The sequence below is a fragment of the Struthio camelus genome, chromosome 1, assembly GCF_040807025.1.
Source record: "Struthio camelus isolate bStrCam1 chromosome 1, bStrCam1.hap1, whole genome shotgun sequence".
NCBI lineage: Eukaryota > Metazoa > Chordata > Aves > Struthioniformes > Struthionidae > Struthio > Struthio camelus.
The window spans coordinates 128,929,474-128,949,564 of NC_090942.1; the positions used below are offsets into that span (position 1 = coordinate 128,929,474).

General features: G+C 40.7%; 1 protein-coding gene across 3 annotated transcripts in view; it reads right to left on the reverse strand.

The window, feature by feature from the left end:
- Window positions 1-3,611: 3,611 nt before the first annotated feature.
- OTC (ornithine transcarbamylase) overlaps window positions 3,612-20,091 on the reverse strand; it is a 31,241-nt gene continuing 14,761 nt past the window's right edge. For 2 of the 3 annotated variants that reach the window (XM_068916757.1, XM_009686322.2), the window contains 5 exons: window positions 15,792-15,945; window positions 7,423-7,476; window positions 7,161-7,310; window positions 5,932-6,069; window positions 3,612-3,879 (listed from right to left, as the gene is read on the reverse strand). In XM_068916757.1, coding sequence (XP_068772858.1) covers window positions 3,820-3,879; window positions 5,932-6,069; window positions 7,161-7,310; window positions 7,423-7,476; window positions 15,792-15,945 — 556 coding nt within the window. In that variant the 3' untranslated portion in view covers window positions 3,612-3,819. Of the gene's footprint in view, window positions 3,880-5,931; window positions 6,070-7,160; window positions 7,311-7,422; window positions 7,477-8,295; window positions 8,419-15,791; window positions 15,946-20,091 lie in introns of all 3 variants that reach the window. The other variant, XM_009686321.2, reaches the window with a different exon arrangement.

Genomic DNA, 20,091 nt, shown 5'->3' on the forward strand with positions numbered 1-20,091 from the left:
CTGATTGTCCAGGTACCCCACTGAGTCCTTTCTAAGCTTACTGTTTTTCATATTCTCAGAGATTTTAATCACTTGCAAATTCTTTTTCCAGCCCCCTAAATTGTGTCCTATGCTTTACCTGATATAGCTACTGTGCTATACTGTTAGCTTTATACATGAAGAATTACACAGGAAGAAGCTGTAGTCCTTGTTCTTTGAACAAAGTGTATAGGAGCATTTTGTTTCTTATTCTCAACTGAATCTCAAATTAATGACAGATCACTTTCACATGATCAAATAAAGGTAACCAAAGAATCCCACCACTGTTGGTAACAGGCTATAGAGCAAGAGCTTACAGAGCGCATAAAAAGTTAATAAGTGATACTGCATTTGTACCTCTAAGTGTAGATCGGAAGTAATCTTCTATTCCAAAGGACCATGAAGATACTGAGGGAGTGGGTCAGGTGCCAAAGCACAGGACTCCAGAGCCATTTGACAGCTCCTGGCTGGCCCGCAGCTTCTGCTCTAGGTGTCCTGTGTCACTTCTGCCAGGCCTATGTGGACATCCCAGAGGACCTCTGGTGTCGGCGATGGCATTAGAGAACAATCTCCTGGCACCAGACCCTCTCATCAGGGCCTCAGGGTTAATCAGACATAACCTGGTCATGTCACAGCCAGACTTAATACCAGCTGTGTTTAGGCTTTGGGCACCAAAGTCAGTATGCAGATACCCTCTCAGGACACAACTCACTCACGGTGCCTATCCAGGCATGAGGTCTGGATGCAGCTGAACGCAGGGCAGCCAAAACCACCCCACAGCAGGGACGACCTCTGCAGGGGAGAGGGGCTGATCCCTCCCCAGGTGGCAGCAGGGCTTTGTCCTTTGGCCACCCCAGTGCCTCCAAGTGCAGCTGGGCAGTGGGTGACAGATTAAGCAGGCAGCTGCCCTTGCCAGAGCGGGATCCTGGAGAGAGACCAGAGCACAGCACTGCTGATGTGTGGAGCTGAGGTATTAGAGCAAAGGGGTGTTACGTGAGTCAGATGGGGGGAAGATCAGACAGACCTGAACTAGCCCAGGACTGCTCGCTAGGTGAAGCAGAAGAGTGGGGGCTTTTGGGGAAGGAAGATCTGGGCTGTATCTTTGCCAGCCATGAGCTTCTATGTGAAATGAGGGAGGGAAAAAAACAACTGTCCTTCAAGTACACTCAGCAATTAAAACAGCAGTCCTACTGATTAAAGAGTAATAAATGTAATGAAAGACACTGTAAGCTATTAGTGACTGCTACCTGTTATGCATTTGTTTTAAGCCCTTTGAATGGTAATAACTGACTTTTTTTTCCCTAGAAAATACTTCCATGTTATTGCCGTTTCCTTTACTCACCCCATTTGTAGTCATCTCTTGTAAATTCAAGTAATGAATTCATGAGACGTCTGGAAGACATAATAATAGTACCTGGCACGCTACCACAGCTACCATGTGGCAATCCCAGAATATGTAACCTGCAGCAGTGGAGTAGGTCTCCCAGCGCTGGTCTGACTTTTACAGCAGTAAGAAGCAGTAAGAGTCCCTTGGGGCAGAACAGGAATCCTTAAGGGAACCATATGTCTGGGGCCCCTGGGGCAGGAAGGTACATGCCTATTTGGTACCAACCCAACGCTTCCAGCAAGTGTCAGATCTATTCTGCGTGCACTGTGCAGACAGTCTGCATGTGTTCAGTAAACCTGATCCACTGGGACATGTCTGGCTCCCAGCACACACCACGCAAACTGCACATTGCCTGCACATAAACGCGTAGTAAGTTCAGCGCTTCTACACAATGGGCAGTTGCTCTGTGTGTGTGCGTCAAGTCCACTCAGTACTTCTACAAAGCATCAGAATAGCTGCACAGACGCAATGTAAGCAATTTGTGCAAGGGGCAGTGCCAGGACTATCCTTCTTTCATGTGTATGTTCACAGAGGAATAGAATTATAGGAAACCCTCTGAAAATGTTGGACTCTGCTACTCACATGCAACACAGCAGAACTACGCATGTGTTTTAAAAATGTCAGGGAGAATTCTGAGGTCTGGCATCCTGCTGGGATTCTTAAGTATAAAAAGAGCCTGTGATAACCTAGATGTACATTAATCAGAGCACAGAAAAGCAAAAGACTAGCAGATAATTTGTAATCTGTTCACTGTGAAATACTTAACAAAACCACTCCCTCTCATTATAAATCTGCCACTCCACTCTATGTTATTATAAATCTGCCTGACTTCATTGACAGTACATTAATCAAGACGATAAAACTGTGTGTGATTGCTATGAAAGGACAAGCAAAATGAGTTGTCTTCCTCTCAACTACCATTAAAATCAGGTTAGTGAAGATATGCACAATGCTCGGCACTTGAACAGTTCATTAGCTCGTAGAAGATCAAGCATACAGTTAAGTATCTTGCTGAACTGGAACCTAAGGCAATCAGAAATATACTGTGCTACATATACATGCTAAACTGCATAGTAAGACATTAATTTCTAGCAAATGCCCTACTTCTCCATCATTACTGCAGCTAGATCTTTGCTGAAGTGTAAATAATCACTAGATTATTGAAACTCTTGTAATGCTGTAATGGAAAATATTAATTTTAACAAGAGACACACAAACGCCTGTGAAAACTATGAATCAGTCGTAAGTGGGTAGATAAACGAATGCTTTTTTATTTTTGTTTCATGTGACATGTGTGGCCCAGCAGTGACCTCAAAATTTGAAATGAATTAAATAATGCTTTGCAGCTGGTCAGAAAAGGGAAACTAATTTACAGCGTTTTAAAAAATCACAAATATTGTTCAAGTATTACAGTGAAAAAGAATCAACATATTCTTGACACTTCTTAACAACAACAAAGAGGTGTTTTTTAACAGTACACAAAGCTTTACCTAAAATACTAAGCACACACATCCAGCCATCATAAACACTATAGTTGTCATGAACCTGTTTACTGCTGAGAGGGATTAGCTGAAATGTGCATGACATTATAATGGTGGATGAAATGCAGCAAATTCTTTCTACAAAGGAGCGGTACAGCATCCTCTTATATGGTGTCTCACATTTGCTTAGAGAAATAGAAATAGAAAACTTGCGTCTTTTGCCAAAATTCCGTTTAGGGAGTGAAGGTCAGAGGGAGATGGACAAAGAATTGACCAATTCCTCCCAGCCGTCTCTCTCCTCCGCATCCAGCTCTGTGGAAGCTGCTCCATTCCAGCTCCGCAGCAAGATCCTCCAGTGCCAGCCCACAGGAACGGCACTGAGGACAATAATACTGACAAGGGCCCTTCATTTTTGGTGTCAAAAGGGAGCAGGGCTTGGCAGTGGGCTGCAGGACAGGCACGGGAGCCAGCATGCCCAGGAAGTGCCAGGAACCCAAGACAAACAGGAAAGCATTGGTTCCCTGTGCACGCTGCCTGGGAGCAGCAATTAAGCGGATGAGTTTAGGGGGAAGTCTATGCCTGTCATGTTACTCTATATTAGTGTTAATACAACTATGTTAGCCTACGATATGCCTATGACACTGGTAGAGAGAATCATTAAAGTATAACCTTGAAAACTTTCAGAGATGCTGATTGCTAGAAAAGGTACATACACTTAGAGCATCTAGATAAAAAGGAACTTTGACCGTGGTGTTTATTGTCTCAAAAATTTTCACAAATGTAATGCAATATTATACAGTTCTGCAGAGCCAACTATATCGTTTTATTAAAGAATCATTCATTGTCTTGATCTTTTCTGAAGGAGATCTATGTATTTGCGGACCAGAATATTCTGCCGACAAGGAACATTGTCTCTTGGCAGGAGTCCAAGCATCAAAATGTAGGCTTTTGTAGCTGTGGTGAGTAATCTGTCAGCAGGGAAACCATGACAGCCTAGAAGAGGGAAAAAAGAAAAAAAAAATCCAATCACATTGGAAACAGATACTCCATAAAAATAAATAAGGGGAAAGTATTTTCTATCTCTGAAGTCTTGTGCTGAAAATTATTGTCCTGACAAAACCTGCACACTTAGATTTATTTGCTAGCACTTCTGATGATGAATCAGGAAAGACCTGAAAAATCTTTTAGGGTGTTCTGTTTTGTAGCTGATAGGTTTTCTCAGTGCGGACAAAATATATTAATGGATCACAAAGGAGAAATTCAGACAAAGCATGTTTAGACCAAACACTAAGGCTCTTTTGTATCTCTTTGTATCCTCAGCTACTCCTAGGAGATGTTGTAGGTACCCAAACAGCATGTAGGTGCCCTTGCAGGTTTCAACAGAAGCTCCATTAGCACCAAAGATAGTCATACCTGAATAAGGACTTTGAAATTTAACCCAGTTCAGTTGTATTTTTTCGCAGTTAAACCCGGAAAATCCTAGCTGAGGTTGATGGTTTGACATCTTCCCCTCCTGCCCCCTTATAATACTTCATACACACTCCAACAAACCTTGGGCATGGCAGTCATGGTGAAATGAGAGCAATGGAAACACCAGCTAAATAAAACAATGTTGAAGCAGCTGCTTTCCTTTCCTCCCCATATCTGTATATGCAACACCCTGTGCTTTGCCTGGTTTTGCCAAGACATTACCTAGTTCACACTGTTGTGATTTCACAGCAAGATCAGACTGCAAATTGGTGTTTTGGCCCACAATTGGATTTACAAGAGCCCTCTGGCGGTTGTGGTCTTGTTGCCTGTCTTTCCTTTCCCTTTAGCACTGCTCAGTGTGACATGTAGTCCCAGGCACGCAGTGGGGGACTGAACATATGGCTGTGCAGCCCCCCACTGCTACCCATGTCATAGCTGCACTCAACCCTGCTTAGAACTACAGCTGAGCAAATAATTAGTTTTTCTGTTTGCTGGCTGAGCTGAAAACACTTGAAACTAACATAGAAAGAAGACCTATACAGTCTTCTTCTTAGCTTGATAAAGTAAAACTATACCTTTTTTTTACCCAAACAAAATATGCAGCTTGAATACAAAATAAAGGTTTTGTGTCCTTTAAAAAAAATCAGGGTATTCAGAAACATTTCAAAATGAAAATCAATAATGTGAGGGCTTTTCAGAATTTTAAGGCCAAAAGTGTGCATTGAATTTAATACACGTTTGTTAATAACTCTGATTAAGTCCAAAATCTTCATTTTTGGGAAATATAATATTCAACCACATATTCACTTGGAGCAACGGTAGAGCTTCTCTGAGAGCTATGCTAATGCCATTTCTGTTTTTTTCACTGCTCTGAAAGTTTTCACTAGCTTTTGTCAACACGATGTTTCTAAAGCCAACAATAAATAACAGGCTACTGAGGTCCGAGAATAATTTTCTGAAATCCTAGAAATATTGAGAGTGGAGTTATGGTTTATATTAAACGCCAAATGTCCTCTGTGGTTCCCATGGAACACACAGTGTTATGCAGGCCATAATTGAGGGTCCCTATATTTCAAGGGCCTTGAAAGTTTTCCTCTAAGAGTGCTTTCTCAGGGAAAGTTTCCACTGTTCTCAGTGGCAGCTTTTCTTGAGAGAAAACTGCAGGATCTCCAGCATCATCTGCTTTAAGGGAAATTGTAGTCGCTAAGACCAGTCCTTGGGACATCGGCATTTAGTGAGCTTTAAAATGGAGGAACTAAGTCAATCATTATAGTAAACTCAGTGAATTAAATACAAAAGTTACAATTTATACTGTAGATTTCACTTGGTGATAAAAACTGGGTCAAGTAACAGCAGATTATGATCAAAATAGGTCACATTTGTAGCCAAAAGCATTTGTGCTACACACACATAACATGCCTACAGTCAAAACTGTGATGTGCTGTAGAGTGCATTTGAAATATATGTATTAATGCTTACAGTTTATTGAGGAAGCAAGCTCATACCAAACCTGTAGTGAAAGGCAGAACAAAGGCTGACCGAACCTCTAACTAGATTTTAATCTTCCTTTCTTACCATAATTGTCCATTTTCTGTTTTCAGCCTCCTGGAAAACCAGTGACTGTGGAGAATAAAATACTTCATCGTCAACTTCATCTGGTTTTCTGGGTAAACAGTGTAAAAATGTCCAGTTGGAAGCAGCAGATTTTGCAGTCTGTCGATCAAAAAACATATACAAATAAAGGAATATGCTAGGGCATTAATGAAATCTTTAGCTAGTAAAAAAGTTAACACATTTTATATTATCTCCTGCTCTAGTGACTTTCATGATGAACTCAGAAGAATTCCAGTGACATCAAAAGAACTGCTCATCTGTGAATAAGGAGGGAATCTCCCCATTCAAGTCAATAAGAGTTCAGTGCTGACTTCATGAAAGCCAAATTTTCACTGCTACTTTGGCTTTAGTAGGGGAGTAAAAGCTGTAGTGACTTAGTGGATCAATAACGTGCAATCTGTATTGGAATGCCATATAGTAATGTAATACTACGGGTAATCGCACCAAGAGCATATTTAACCATGATTTAAAAGGCTATGATCAGTTCTTTTGATATTGTCACTCATAATATATTGATCTAATATCTGAACAATGATTTAAAGCATGTTAAGCCAGTTCAGAGACATACCTGTTAATAGTACTTTGTGAGCTTGCATTAAAACGCAGTCAATTAAAACAGTAATTCTACTAGCAAGGAAAATGTCCTTTTTATCTTCAACAATAAATACTTTATGACTTCACATTTTCTTAATTGTTTTTGTTCATATAAGTATTTCAGCTAGATAATTTTTAAGGACATATATATTTAATACTTCATCCATTTACAGATGTACACAAAAGTCCTGCCCAGGCTACGGACTTTAAGAATTAATCTGTGAGCTGCTCATTAGAAATAAAGCATAAGGAATCTTTTCTGGTGGCAAAGAGAAAATATAAAGTTAGAAATATTTTTTTATGTAATGTTTACAGGTTTTTATGTCATAAAGAAGTAAAGGGTTAGCTCTCCTGCACTGGTCCTGTTCTGGAGTTAGATATCATTGGGAAGCTCTGAGAGGGGCCAAGCCATGGGAAGAATATGAGACTAACTCTAACCTCAGTGTCTTTGTGAGTTTTTCAAGATGGAGTGAGGTTTGCACGTGGTTAGTCAATGGCCCCAGTCAAAGAAATGCCAAACCCTTGCTTTGCTGGTGTTGATTTTTACAAATGTAATCTATGAAAGCATCAACAAAAAAATAAACCTGAACTTTTACCTGCATTGTAATCTGATAACCTTGAAATGCCTTTAGTCTTTCTTTCTTTTCCTCTTCTTGTCCCATGCTTATCCATGTATCTGTAATCAAGACATTGGCACCATTTGCAGCTTCCAAAGGATCTGTTGTAAGAAGTAACTTGGTACCATACTGATGTGAATAAAATAAGGAAGATCAGGAAAGCAAGGAAGTTTAACTTCATTTATAGCATAAAATAAATTCTATTCAAGCTACTGTATTAGGCTATATCTTAGGCTCATACCTCTCTGGAGTACTGTTCAGTTATTCTAGTTATTCTGAGGTCTGGTTCAAAGCCCTGCCAAAAGAGATGATAGATAACATTACAGAACATATATATAAACATTAATGATTACTAAAACTGGCTAGAAGAATGCTAATAGAACTATTTTCCATTGGAAGAGGCATGTCAGTCAGAACTGTGAAGCTTCAGGAAATTATGTTGATTTTGCTGAAAGTTCTTCCCACACTGGGAGGAAGTGCTCTGATAAGGTGGAAAAACACCTATTTAAGCAGTTATAGAATGAAAGTGGAGTCGCCTTCCTTGGAGATATTCAAAAGGCGTCTGGACACAACCCTGGGCAAGGTGCTCTAGGTGACCTTGTTTGCACGCGGGCGGTTGGACTAGACCGTCTCCAGAGGCCCCTTCCAACCGCAACCATTCTGTGATTCTATGAAATGCCTCCAGATCATTAATTTTTTTGTTCTAAACTGAATCTTTGTTTTATATTTTATATTATATTACAATGCAGCATTCTAAAAAGCTAAATTTAAAACACTTCCACCAATCTGCAATGACTTTTACATTTTTCTTTGGTGAGAAATTTGAGGATTTTGCAATACTTTCTCAAATGGAATTTTCTTCCTCCACAGAGCCCCAAGATTTATACTGTAATCATGATTTCCCCTCAGCCCTTCTGAAGTTGGACTCAGTATAGTTACTCCTGTTTTGCATCAAAATAACTGAATCAAGATTCTGAATCTCTGTTCTTATATAAAGCTGACGCTCAAGATGCAGGCAAGCACCCCTAGCCAAGGCTTTTGCGAAGTATCCAAGTGGCTGACATGGGTATGGGCAAAGTTTGACCTCCTTTCTGCATGCACACAGCTTTCTTACTTTGGGAGTTGCGACTCGGAGATGCATTCCCAGCTTTGCAGCACTCGTCATGATGGAACTGAGGACGTTGTTTCCATCCCCGATCCAGGCAACCGTGAGCCCATTCAGACCACCATAGTGCTCCTGCCAACCGAATCACAGAGCCCCAGGTTACAGTCCAGGGGAGCTAAGCAGGCTGAGGCCGCAGGCAGAAGACGGGATTGATCAGATCAGTCTCACCCAAGGAAGGCTGGCTACCTCTAGACACTAGCTGCTGTCAACATGGGACTATAACACTAAATGGACTTGTGGCAGCTGCAAGATGGTCAGCAAGGGGAAGCCCCCCATGTCTTGTCTTCTATGAAGACCTGAGTGTTGCAGCTTTCTCTGATGAGGGGCACGTTGACTCGTATGCCATACGGTGAGGCCTAGCCTGGCAGACAGAGTAGTGATTTCAGTAACAAAGCTGCAGCCATGGGCTGGTGCTCATAGGTATCACTGAATGGTAGGAATTGCTAACTTCGTTCTAGTGACCAAGCTCCTCCCAGCCTTGCCCAAAGCTATCTAATTACCCCTATTCAGGTTTGCTCTGTCTTAACTATCTCCACACCATGTTTCCTTCTACAAAGTGGCCATGCCCTTAAGGTGCATTTTAAGCGCTACAGCTGTACCAGGCAGCAGCAGCAGCAATACTTCAAAAGCATCTGTCTCACTCATGGCTAGCTCCATCGTCTTCATTGTCTCCATCATCTGACTTCAGAGTTGGCTCTCATCTGGATAGCCAAGGAATGCAGTGACTATTAAGACTATTAAGATTACTAAATTGATTATCCTAACTTGAAACAGCATTACAGTGCTAACTGTAGCTTTACCTGATTGCACTCTGTACATGTACAACTACCCTGACTCTCTAGCCTATGACAGATAAGGCCTAAGGAGGAACAAGAGTAACAGGAGTTGTGCATTTCCAGACGAGAACAATTTGAGGCCCTTCAGAAAGGTTTGTTTTAAATATGCATATTTGTATGCACTTAAGTTGATACCAGAAAATATGTAAAGATGTAACCAATTACTTCTACATGCCTGCTCTCCACAGCTCCATCTTATGACTCAAAAGACTAAAGACATGATAGAGAGCCTTTTATTCTCAGGCCACCAATTCAAAGCTGGGCCATACTACTATTGCACTGTAGTAACTGGAAGCCAGACCAGCTTTCAGCACTCTGTGTGACACGATTCAATGCTTGTCAGAGAGGATAAGCATTAGAGCTGTACTAACTGGCAAGCTTGTAGACAGCCTCAGCAAAGATGCCAAAAGACTGAACAGAAGAGGGGCTCGAACTACCCCCTCCTCTCTTGGCAGCAGCTTCTCCTAAACAAATATTTGTGAAGCTGTTCCAGGAGAAACCTATTGTCATTTCTGCCAGTGACCGCAATTTTGAGTCAAAAATAATAGCCTTCAGAATATTTAATGACACTAAAATGCAATTGCAATCTAAACCTCATAGACCCTTAAGCTGCCTATAGTTTAAGGGCAGTCATGCTGGTGCCTGATTTCAGACTGACTGCCTTCCCAGCCTTTGGTAGTAAGCCATTCCTTGTCGGTTTGTTCATTTCTTGTAGTATCCTTGGTATTCTCTCCCTAGCAAAATTACCATTTTACTAGCAATGATGATCATAGGATAAGGACAAAACTAAGGCATTTGTTTAAGAGGTCATTTCCAGTTAGGAGTTAGCGATAGCTGAGGCATGAACCCACAACCAGGAGCAAATCAGACAACCCTGTCTTCATTTGATCTCACTATTTAAAAATAGACATCTCAGCCTGTACTGTTCAAAGCACTGACTAGTGAGTCACAGATATACTGGTATGTTAAATAACTTCCACGTTATTACCAGCTGTTACTCTGCATTGAAAGAAGCAGAACACATATTAAATATTTTTGTCTATTTTCCCAAGCTGGTCCGCATAAAGTTCAAAGAACTGGAAATGGCCATATAATAACCCTCATAATCTGCACTGTAAATTGCAAAGCCACGTCTGCAGTGACTGCTACACAGAGCGTACATAGCTGAGTAAGTCTTAATGAAGATATTTAGCTAACGGAAGAAGCCCTAGCCAAGGCAGAATCAAGCTCGGTGTGTGCCAGTGGAGCCTATTTTATATCCTGTGAGAAGGCGTCATGCTGCCACTGGTACACTGCTGTTGTAACTCAAACCTCTTCATTTAAAGCCAGCACACTGTGATTGTGACTGTAGTACATACATTCATACATCCTCAACTTCCAAGAATGACTGAGAGAAAGATGAGATGATTGTGCTGATCAGAACCAGGGAGCTCTGAGGTAATATAAAAGCTACTGTGTGTGAGACATACATTTTATTTCTCTGTTTTATCGTGTCTGCATATACAACTGCACAGAGGAAATCCTGCTAAAAGTGGTTTGCCACAATGGTCACAATCTAGGTTAAACCAGAATCTTTACAATGCACTCAGATTGCCTGGGCCTCTGAAGATATGTTTCCCCTTGCATCCCTGCCCAATTTTTCCAAACCCTATTATACTGATGTAGGCATTTTATCTGCTTGGGTGTTCTGCAGTTTACATCCCTTTATATTTGGGATGTGACTTCAGCATATTTAGACTTTCAGTGAAATCACACAAAAAACAATGTATTTAGAAAGCCTAGAGCCCTTCTACCTTCTGAATGCCTGTTTGGCAAACCGATGACAGTTTCCGCAGCACAATAAAACTTGGCTTTGCTATTCATATGAAAAAAACCTGCTAAATGATTAATATTGACTTTACAATCAACTTTCTCATGCTCATGCTTATTTTACTATGTTTCGTTCTGTTCTTACCCATGGTTGCTGTGTATCAGAAAAACCCTGGGAAAGAATAAGCATACACAATGATTTAGCGTTGCTGTGTGCTCAAAGACGACTAGTTTAGTTAATTAAGAACTTTCAGGTCTGACTCTCTTTCTGGACCTATTTCTAGCTAGGCTGAAACTCTGACATCAGTGTAGGTTGCTTCAGAGATGCTTGACAGCATCAGTCATAACAGCCTTAATTACAAAAAACTTTTCAATAATGAATTGATAATTTGTCAAAACTAAAAATGGAAAGCAAGGGACTAGTCAAAGCTGTAGTGCTTAAGGAAGCAGTGCAATCCAGTAAATGAGAAACTGGACAACCTGGCATCGATCAGCTCTCAAACTGAGCTGAAGGGAGACGCTGGGCCAGTCATCTTACTCCTAGCTCTGTGCTTGTTATGGTTACTGACACAGTATATTCTAGAGGATCACTGTGGATCTTACCTGGGATTTCTAATTGTCAGAATAATTACGATGATGGCGATGAATTTAGGAACTATAAAATCTGAGCTCTTTAGGTCACAGATTGAGGACAGAGAAGTTGAGAGAGAATATATGGCAGTCCTCTTCCAACTGGGCAACACTGTAATTTGTTATACTATTTAAAAAGGAACCACTGATTTACTTTAAAAGGTAGCAAAGAACATTGACAAGCTAGAAGGACCTATATAATTTTCTACATCATGTTTGGAAATGAGATGACCAGAATCAGAAAAATAATATTGTAAGAGAAAAACAAAATTTACAAAGGGGTATTATTGAATTACACAACATTCATTATCACTAAGACTGACACAAAGCAGTTCAGTAAGGACAGAGATGGACAAGCAGACTCAAATCTCTTGTTTACACTCTCGAGACCCCAAAATGGCCAACTTCATATGGGTGATGCTAAGCAGACAAAGAAATCACAGCAACTATAAGTCGTATTTAAACTAACGGCAGAATTCAGACTCTCCCTGCCAAAATCTTTGTTATTATACTAACCACTTCTTTTCTAAAAAGAAAATTAGTTCACTTCAGACCAGCGACATAAGGAATCAGTAGCATATGGATCCTCTCTAATGACCAGTCAGGCCATTTTGCAGTCAGCTGCAAGTTAGCTGATTTGGCCGGTGACATTAATATCAATTGAATCAATGTCAATACACGGTTTGTTCCCAGAATACGAATTGTGTGATGCTGCCCCTCAGCCAGGCTTCACAGAACAGAGTTAATGAGCCACAGCCTCCACTCAGTGGATGGAGAGGCATTGACGGACTAACAAAGTGGCTGTTACGGGCCTTTAGCACAGACAGCAGAGTAAAATGGCACAGTACCAGCACACAAACCCATAGTCTTTAAAGGCCAAATCCCCAAGTTCTCAAAATCAAATGGCAAATTGTTTACAGTCATTTGTACTGGGTTATAACTCACCTCAAGAGCAAACTCAGCTCAAGAAAGCTTTTAAGAAAGAAGGTCATAGGTATGCCAAGAAAAACATACCTCTCGGCATTACTTGTGTCACTGGAGAGGGCATTAATACCGACCATAGGAAAGGGGAGACCAGCTTAGTTAGCTAATGTGTGTGGGGTCCTGTTGCTCAGGAAGAAGGCACAGAACAAGAGGATGTTGGATCTGAAGAATCTCCCCCCATATTCATGACAGAAGCACAGTTTATGATCTGACAAGAATATCCTGAATACAAAATAAGAAGCAGCCCTGAAAAATACACCGGCTGCACTGTTTGGGAGTGCTCCTGTAACAAAATTGACTAAAGCAACAACAACAAAACTCACTACAGTACAGCTGTGAAAAGATAATGAGAAGCCATGGTGCATAAGCCAGAAAATATTCTGATAAAATGAAAAGGGAAACTAGGCAGTTGCAGATGGAGGAGAAAGTGCTTCGAGAGGATTCAAGAAGGCAGATAACAAAATTAATAGGATTTAGAAAAAGGAAGAGTAAAAATGTGCTAAAGATGAAGAGGGTCAGACTGCACTTAGAGATCCACTGGCAAACATTGAAGTCCTAGAAGAAGAAGAAAAAGAAGAGAAAATAAAAGTGCATTTTGGGTCCATACTAACAGCAGGGAGGGGCAGATCCAGACAGAAAAATATTTACAGAGATAAGGAAGAAATATTTTTAAAGAGTCATAAAACAAAACAGCTGCATAAATTCTGCAGTTTATAGGCGATATAAGGCAGTCTGTGTCACTACTGTATTTTGCATGTATTTATACATCAAGTACATTTCCTTTGCATTGCAGGAAAGCACTCAAAATGTTATATATAAACTTTTAGCTCATTTAAAGAATCAATGGTACTATCCAACATCCCTGTATTAATCTTCTTGCAGGCAATGCTCAGATAACATATGTTTTTACCCCGGAGAAAATTCCATGAGAAGTTTGGCTGTGGTGAGGATTAACTGGATGCTATGGCTCCCACTTCTTTGAGTGTTACTCCTACTTCTGTGAACTCTTCATTATATCATTACAACGCTGTCTTATTACAAGTGTTACTGGCTGAAAGACCAGGGTTCTCCATCTCAGGAGACAATGCAGAGAAGAACGGAGGCAGCAGAAGGCCTGGTCAGGAAGGGGAAGTGACCATACGCACAGCGTGCTGCGCAGAGCCCCGCTCCCTGTCTGCCTGTTCTGTCCTGGGTAAGAAAGCAACAGTGGAAAAGAGGGTCATTAACCAGCAGCGCAGAATGTCCCTGATGAAGTGGGGCAGCCATCTAAGTGCCTTATAAAGAGCTCCTGACAAACACTGGGCTAAAGGACATGCTGGAAAGAGAAGGGGAGAGACGGGAATGGTTGGAGGGAGCAATCTGCTTATTGGGCACTGCAAAGTGCTGCAAATTTAGAAAAAACTGCCATGACTATCTGAAAGATAAATCATTCCTTGAGATTTCTGTGAATACTCACCTAATCATGCTGCCTGTCCAGGTTGGATGCTTTTTTTGGTTTGAGTACCAGCCATTGCTGTTCTGTTTCCTCATTATGTAAACTAAGTAGGGACACTCTTTCTAAAGACTCACTTTCCAGCGTTTGATACAATAAGATAGTCGCTTGCTGCTGCTACTGTTCTAGGTATACAAACCAAAACCAAAATCCAGCCCATTGGGACATGTTCACTTGGAGCTTCTACATCATGGCTGGTCTGCTTAGGGACACAATAGAAGAGGAGCAGAGGATGATCAACAGGACATGTATTCATTTTGCTAATCTCCACAGGTTTGCCATGAAGATCAGTGGAGAAAGAGATGCATCCGTAGAGGGTGACTGAGATGCTCAGTGCTCTGATGGGATAATGCTCAGTGGGATGAATCCAGTTTTAGGGGCTATTTACTCAATAGTCATGAGTTGCAGATCATTGCTGAAGCTTGCTACTCACAAGTGGTAATGTGCTAACAACTAAGGTATTTGCAAGATAGAAAATCCCCAAAAACACAACCTTAAGATCCTTCTGTTTTACAGTTACACTCAGTGTTTAAATAAAATGACTTTTTATGACTTATGAAGTTCTCATTTTGGCTTATTGTCTTGCATCATTTGAACAGTTCACTCAGGCCGGTTTAATGTAATCATCCCAAATGTACCTTACTCTGAGGTATGTGATGCATTTTAGTCCCGAGTTTACCATTTTTCCCTAGTCTTTTCACTTATAATGTTGAATATTTTAAGAAAGATAATAATTAAAGTAAGAAGAGAGCAATTTTCACTGAACAGATTTTCCAGCATTTAAAGCATGAATATTTTGTTACTTCTCTCACTAGATCTTTGCCACATACTGAATGTCCCATAGCAGAGTCTTTGAAGGCTGAGAAACACAGCTGAAAAAAGCAGAAAATTACTCCTACCCTCCCTTTTCAAGCAGTGTGATTTTTATTCAGTCAGATAGTAAACAAGGTCAGAGGAGTTCATCAAAGTTGTCAAGCAGATCTACAGTACACCCATCTTTTTTTTTATAAGCTGGTTCCTCAATTGATTGTAAAACAACATAGTCCTTTCATTCACAGATAAATATTTGGTATTATATGGGTAAAATGCTATGGAGCTGTCAAATAAAATATTACATCAGATTAGAACTACAAAATGTGATCTTTGTTAGCTGATATGTTAACTGATTGATATGAACAAAGTTTAAACAGGTTTAGGTGCCTGAACATCAGGGATTTGCACTGGTAGCATCAGTTTGCTTTTCAGTCAATTTGTTCAGCCAGTTTCCTAATGTATGGATAATGATTTCTTTCAAACCATTCACAGGTGAGTGCAGAATCAAGAGCGAACTACTGAGTTTTTTGAAGTCCGTGGCAAAGCTTTTGTTGGCTTTGGTTGAGTCAGCACCTCACATTTATCTTACCACATAAACCCCACCATGCATTGCTTGAATTGTGGCCTAATTCCAATGGAGTGCTTAATTTTATGCTTAACTTCAGTCCCACTACAGCTGATAGGACCAGGTAATTGTTTTAAATTAAGTAGGTCCTTAATTATGTTGCTCAATGAAAATCTCTTTAAATAACAAGTGTTGTATAATTACCAGTTAAAAAAAAAAAACCCAGGAATGAATGTTTTTGAACCTGACTTTCCCAAATACTTACTGAGACCAAGATTTAGCAAAAATTGTTATTAAACAGGGCGTATATTGTTACCTGAAGAGTAAGGTAATCAGCCAGAATCTGGAGAGGATGGTATGAGTCAGACAACCCATTAATTATTGGGACTGTGGCTTCTTTTGTCATTAGGTCCAGATCAGTATGCTTATAAACTCGAGCCAGGATTGCATTTGTCATGCTGGAAAGCACCCTAGAGGATGGCAGAAAACATCTAAGTTAAATATAATAAATATATGTCTGTTGCACTCTTCTATGTGTAACACATAAATATTAAAAAGAACTTGTAATGAATCAAATTTTTCCAGCTATCTGAATAATTTATGATGCCTACATAACACACTTAAATGCACACGTTTAAAAACTGCTAATAAGTAAGCAGTTTTACTTATTAACCAACTATAATAAATAAATGAAAACTGTTCCTATATTCAATGTTTTTTCTCTTTAGTTTTTGATTGTAGCTACAGATACAGCATTTACAAATGTTAACTGAAATAAAATAACAAATGGCTTGATAATGTAATATTTGAAGTACTTAGTAACTTGGGGAGAGATAAAGTGTAACATTTCTTCAATCTTCTGGCAAAGAACAAATGTGGCATTGACCGAATGTTTTAGTTTGTATGGTAACCCAACCCATGTGACTATTAGGACTAAATAGATCTGTCTCAGATTACCACAATTCTTTACAGATCTCAATGGAAACTAAAACAGAAGGCCAACAACACCAGGTCATTCTTTCTCCTATCTACACACTTGCATATTGACACAAATGGTATCAGCATTCAAGTAACATCAAAGTTTTAAACTCAGTATATGGATAAGGGCATGCAGGAATCACTGCACCTCTCTGGCCTTATCTGATTTGCCAAAGTGTGAAAAACTCAGAGATTAGCATAGTGGATTAGCATAGCATACTCAGTATGTTTTGAATTTTCAGATAAATTAAATATGAACTGAGGCTTAGCTCTGCATTTCTGTGCTATAATCGGGCCCTGAAGCATGACTTTGTAGTAGTGTTTTGTATGTTTTAATATTATCTCTAATTGGACCTTAAAACAAAACAAGAAAGAGATTGAATAGAAGAGTATGGAAAAACTTCTGCAATATCCACCTTTCTGATTAGCCTCCAAGGATTCTGATTTCTCCTCCTGTGGAAATATGGGTGCAAACAGCATAGTCTTTACCCAGAGGAACCTCCTGATAAAGTCAGTAACAATTTTTTTTCTATTACACAAGCAAAACTCCTATACAACATTAGAGGATTCCCTGTGGAACTATCTCTGAAGAAAAAGATCACTAATGAAAGCTGGAAGTGAAAAGGAGGAACTGAACAGAGTATTTACTGGAGTTTAAGGTATTGCAATAGTTATTATTTGTGCAGTTATTTCTTCCTAGCTCACAAGTTTCTAATTTTTTTTTTTGTTTAATCTAGCTTGAACTATGGCCAACCTGTTCTGATTTGAACAAGTCATCAAAGATGGGATGCACAGTCCCTATTGTTGGCCATTTAATAGGTATCCACCATAAATTGACATAACTATTCCCTCTATAGCCCAGAAGAAGAAGAAGTTGCACTGGGAAATTGCCCATTTATCTTAGACAGCTTTTTAGAACATTAGGTAGGTCAACTAATTCCTACCCTGCATGGCTGGTAAAGAATTCCAGAAGGATGCTTCCTTTGCAGTGTACTTCATTGAGCAAATGCAGTCATAATCGATGACCACTGCTGAATTTTCTTGCTTATTCTGTTGATAGTAGATATGAGAATTTTTGGGCACTTAATGCAAGACATCAGGCAGTCCTTTTGCCAGCATTTCTAGATGGTATATTATAGGGGGAAACCCAGTGGAAACTGGACTTATCCTTTGCGAAATCAAAATCAAATTGAACCCAGTCAAAAAAAAACTAGACCTCATCTGATGGTCTCCTGTAACCAAATCAATTTGAAGGAAACAGCGCAAGGCTGGGATTGCTTAGGAAAAAAGACTTGGCTAAAGAAGAGTCTTTAGTGAAGATGAAGTTTTGAAAGGTCAGAGGAGTAAACACAGGCTCCTCAGGTGACTGATATTATCAGTTACCTTGCACTTGAGGGAGTGATCAAGGTTCCTCTGTTATCACTAACTACAAGTTCTTTTTTTTTCTTTTTTCCTTTTTAAAAGATTGTGAGCCTATTAGTTTCAAAATCCCAGAGCTTGGAAATATGTGAGTATATTGGAATGCTGCATTTCTATCTTCTCAAAATAAGTGTCATTTCTACAGTGGAAAGCTGGAAAACATTACTCAGGTGTATCCTCTGAGAACTCCAGAATTAAACACATATACAGACATTTTTTTTCCATTGCTGTTGATCTCTAAATTTGTTAACATAGTACTGTGAATTAGGGTCATTTGCATACATTTTGGGTAGATTATTGCTATCCAAGGTTTGGATACCGTATTTTTTTTCTTGAAAGTATGCACTAATTCAAAGGTTTAATTTTCTAACAAGACTACTTCATTGTTATTGATACTTTACAGGGCTATACTGCACACTATGTTCTCAGTAACTGGTGAGAAAGCCCAAAAAGGTAAAACCCATTCCCTTTGGGTGCAGAGATTTGTCCCACAATAATCCCAGTGTACTGTTAAAACATCCCATGAGCTCTTTGGCACTGTTGATGAACCTTAAAGCCACTGAGCTACAGAGATGTCCAAAGCAACTGCTTTACAGTAGAAAATACAGATACAGTACTCATTTCATTTCACGTTATGCTGAACAGCACTGAAAGGCTTAGAGCTCCTTAATGGGTGGTGCATTTTTGCTCGTGTGTCAGTGTAAATGTAAATGTTTTGTGAAGCATGTAAGAACTGTATTATGGCCAGATAGTAAGTCACTAAGAACACGTTCACAGCAGAAATGCTATCAAAACTTACCAGCAGCAATTATAATAAAAACTTGGGACCTTTATAGCCCTATGTCCCCTTTGCTTTAAGTCTCAATCTCAAGCACCTTTAAGGCCTTTAGAGCCCCAGACACAAAGCTGTAAACATTCAAAATACCCTGTGGGTTTATACAGGCATTCTTCTTTTATTCTCACATTAACTGAATGAGGTTGGCACGTCATCCTTCATTCACAGGAAACGCCAAGCAATGAATACTCAGGTTGTTCTTTTGGGTAAACACATCAGTCTTCATTATGCAAATCACAGAATCGCCAAGGTTGGAAGGGACCTCTGGAGATCATCTAGTCCAACTCCCTGCTCAACCAGGGTCATCTAGAGCATATTGCACAGGATCGCGTCCAGACGGGTTTTGGATATCTCCAGCGAAGGAGACTCCACAGCCTCTCTGGGCAACCTGCTCCAATGCTCTGTCATCCTCACAGGAAAGAAGTTTTTCCTCATGTTGAGACGGAACTTCCTGTGCTTCTGTTTGTGCCCGTTGCCTCTTGTCCTGTCCTGGGCACCACGGAGAAGAGGCTGGCCCCATCCTCTCGACACCCTCCCTTCAGATACTTGTACACATTGATGAGATCCTCCCTCAGTCTTCTCTTCTCTAGGTTGAACAGTCCCAGCTCTCTCAGCCTTTCCTCACAGGAGAGATGCTCCAGTCACTTCATCACCTTTGTAGCCCTCCGCTGGACTCTCTCCAGTAGTGCCATGTCTCTCTTGTACTGGGGAGCCCAGAATTGGACACAGTACTCCAGGTGAGGCCTCCCCAGGGCTGAATAGAGGGGGAGTGATTTTGCTAATGAGAGCAGAAGTAAAGCAGAGTGTGGGGGGCTCTGCAAGGTCTTGGGAAAGCAGTTAGCCCTCATGCCACTGTGGTAGATCAGTGCTGTGTCTCAATGGAGGAGTAAAATGCCCAGGTCAGGGTCATAAATAGGAGCTCAGACAGTGCTGTAGAAGCCTCAGCCAGGGCCCACCCCCTTCCCTTGGGAGCTACAGCTCCTACTGCACTGCACCTGTGCCTGCGCTGATCCCAGTTCCGACCCATGGGTGACGGCCTGGACCATCCCTGCAGAGATGCCAGTGCCCAGGGCTGGGGCTGCCCTGCCTGCCCTGCTCGCTGGTGAGGTGGTGGGACAGGCCCGGACTGCGAGGTCTGGCCCTGCCAGGAGCCACCAGCCTCACAGTGCCCCAACACACTGCTCTGAAGACTCTCACCATTTGTCCTTTCCTTCACATCCACAAATGCCACAGTGAAATTTCACATCGTCCCTGGTAAATTATCCCTTCCTTTGGCTTCCCCATTCATTTTTGGCAGCACTGCAATCCCTCCATATCATTTTGCCGTGGAGCCTGAAGTCACTCCTTCCCAAATGGGACACCTCTGCACTTTCTCCTTCATTCC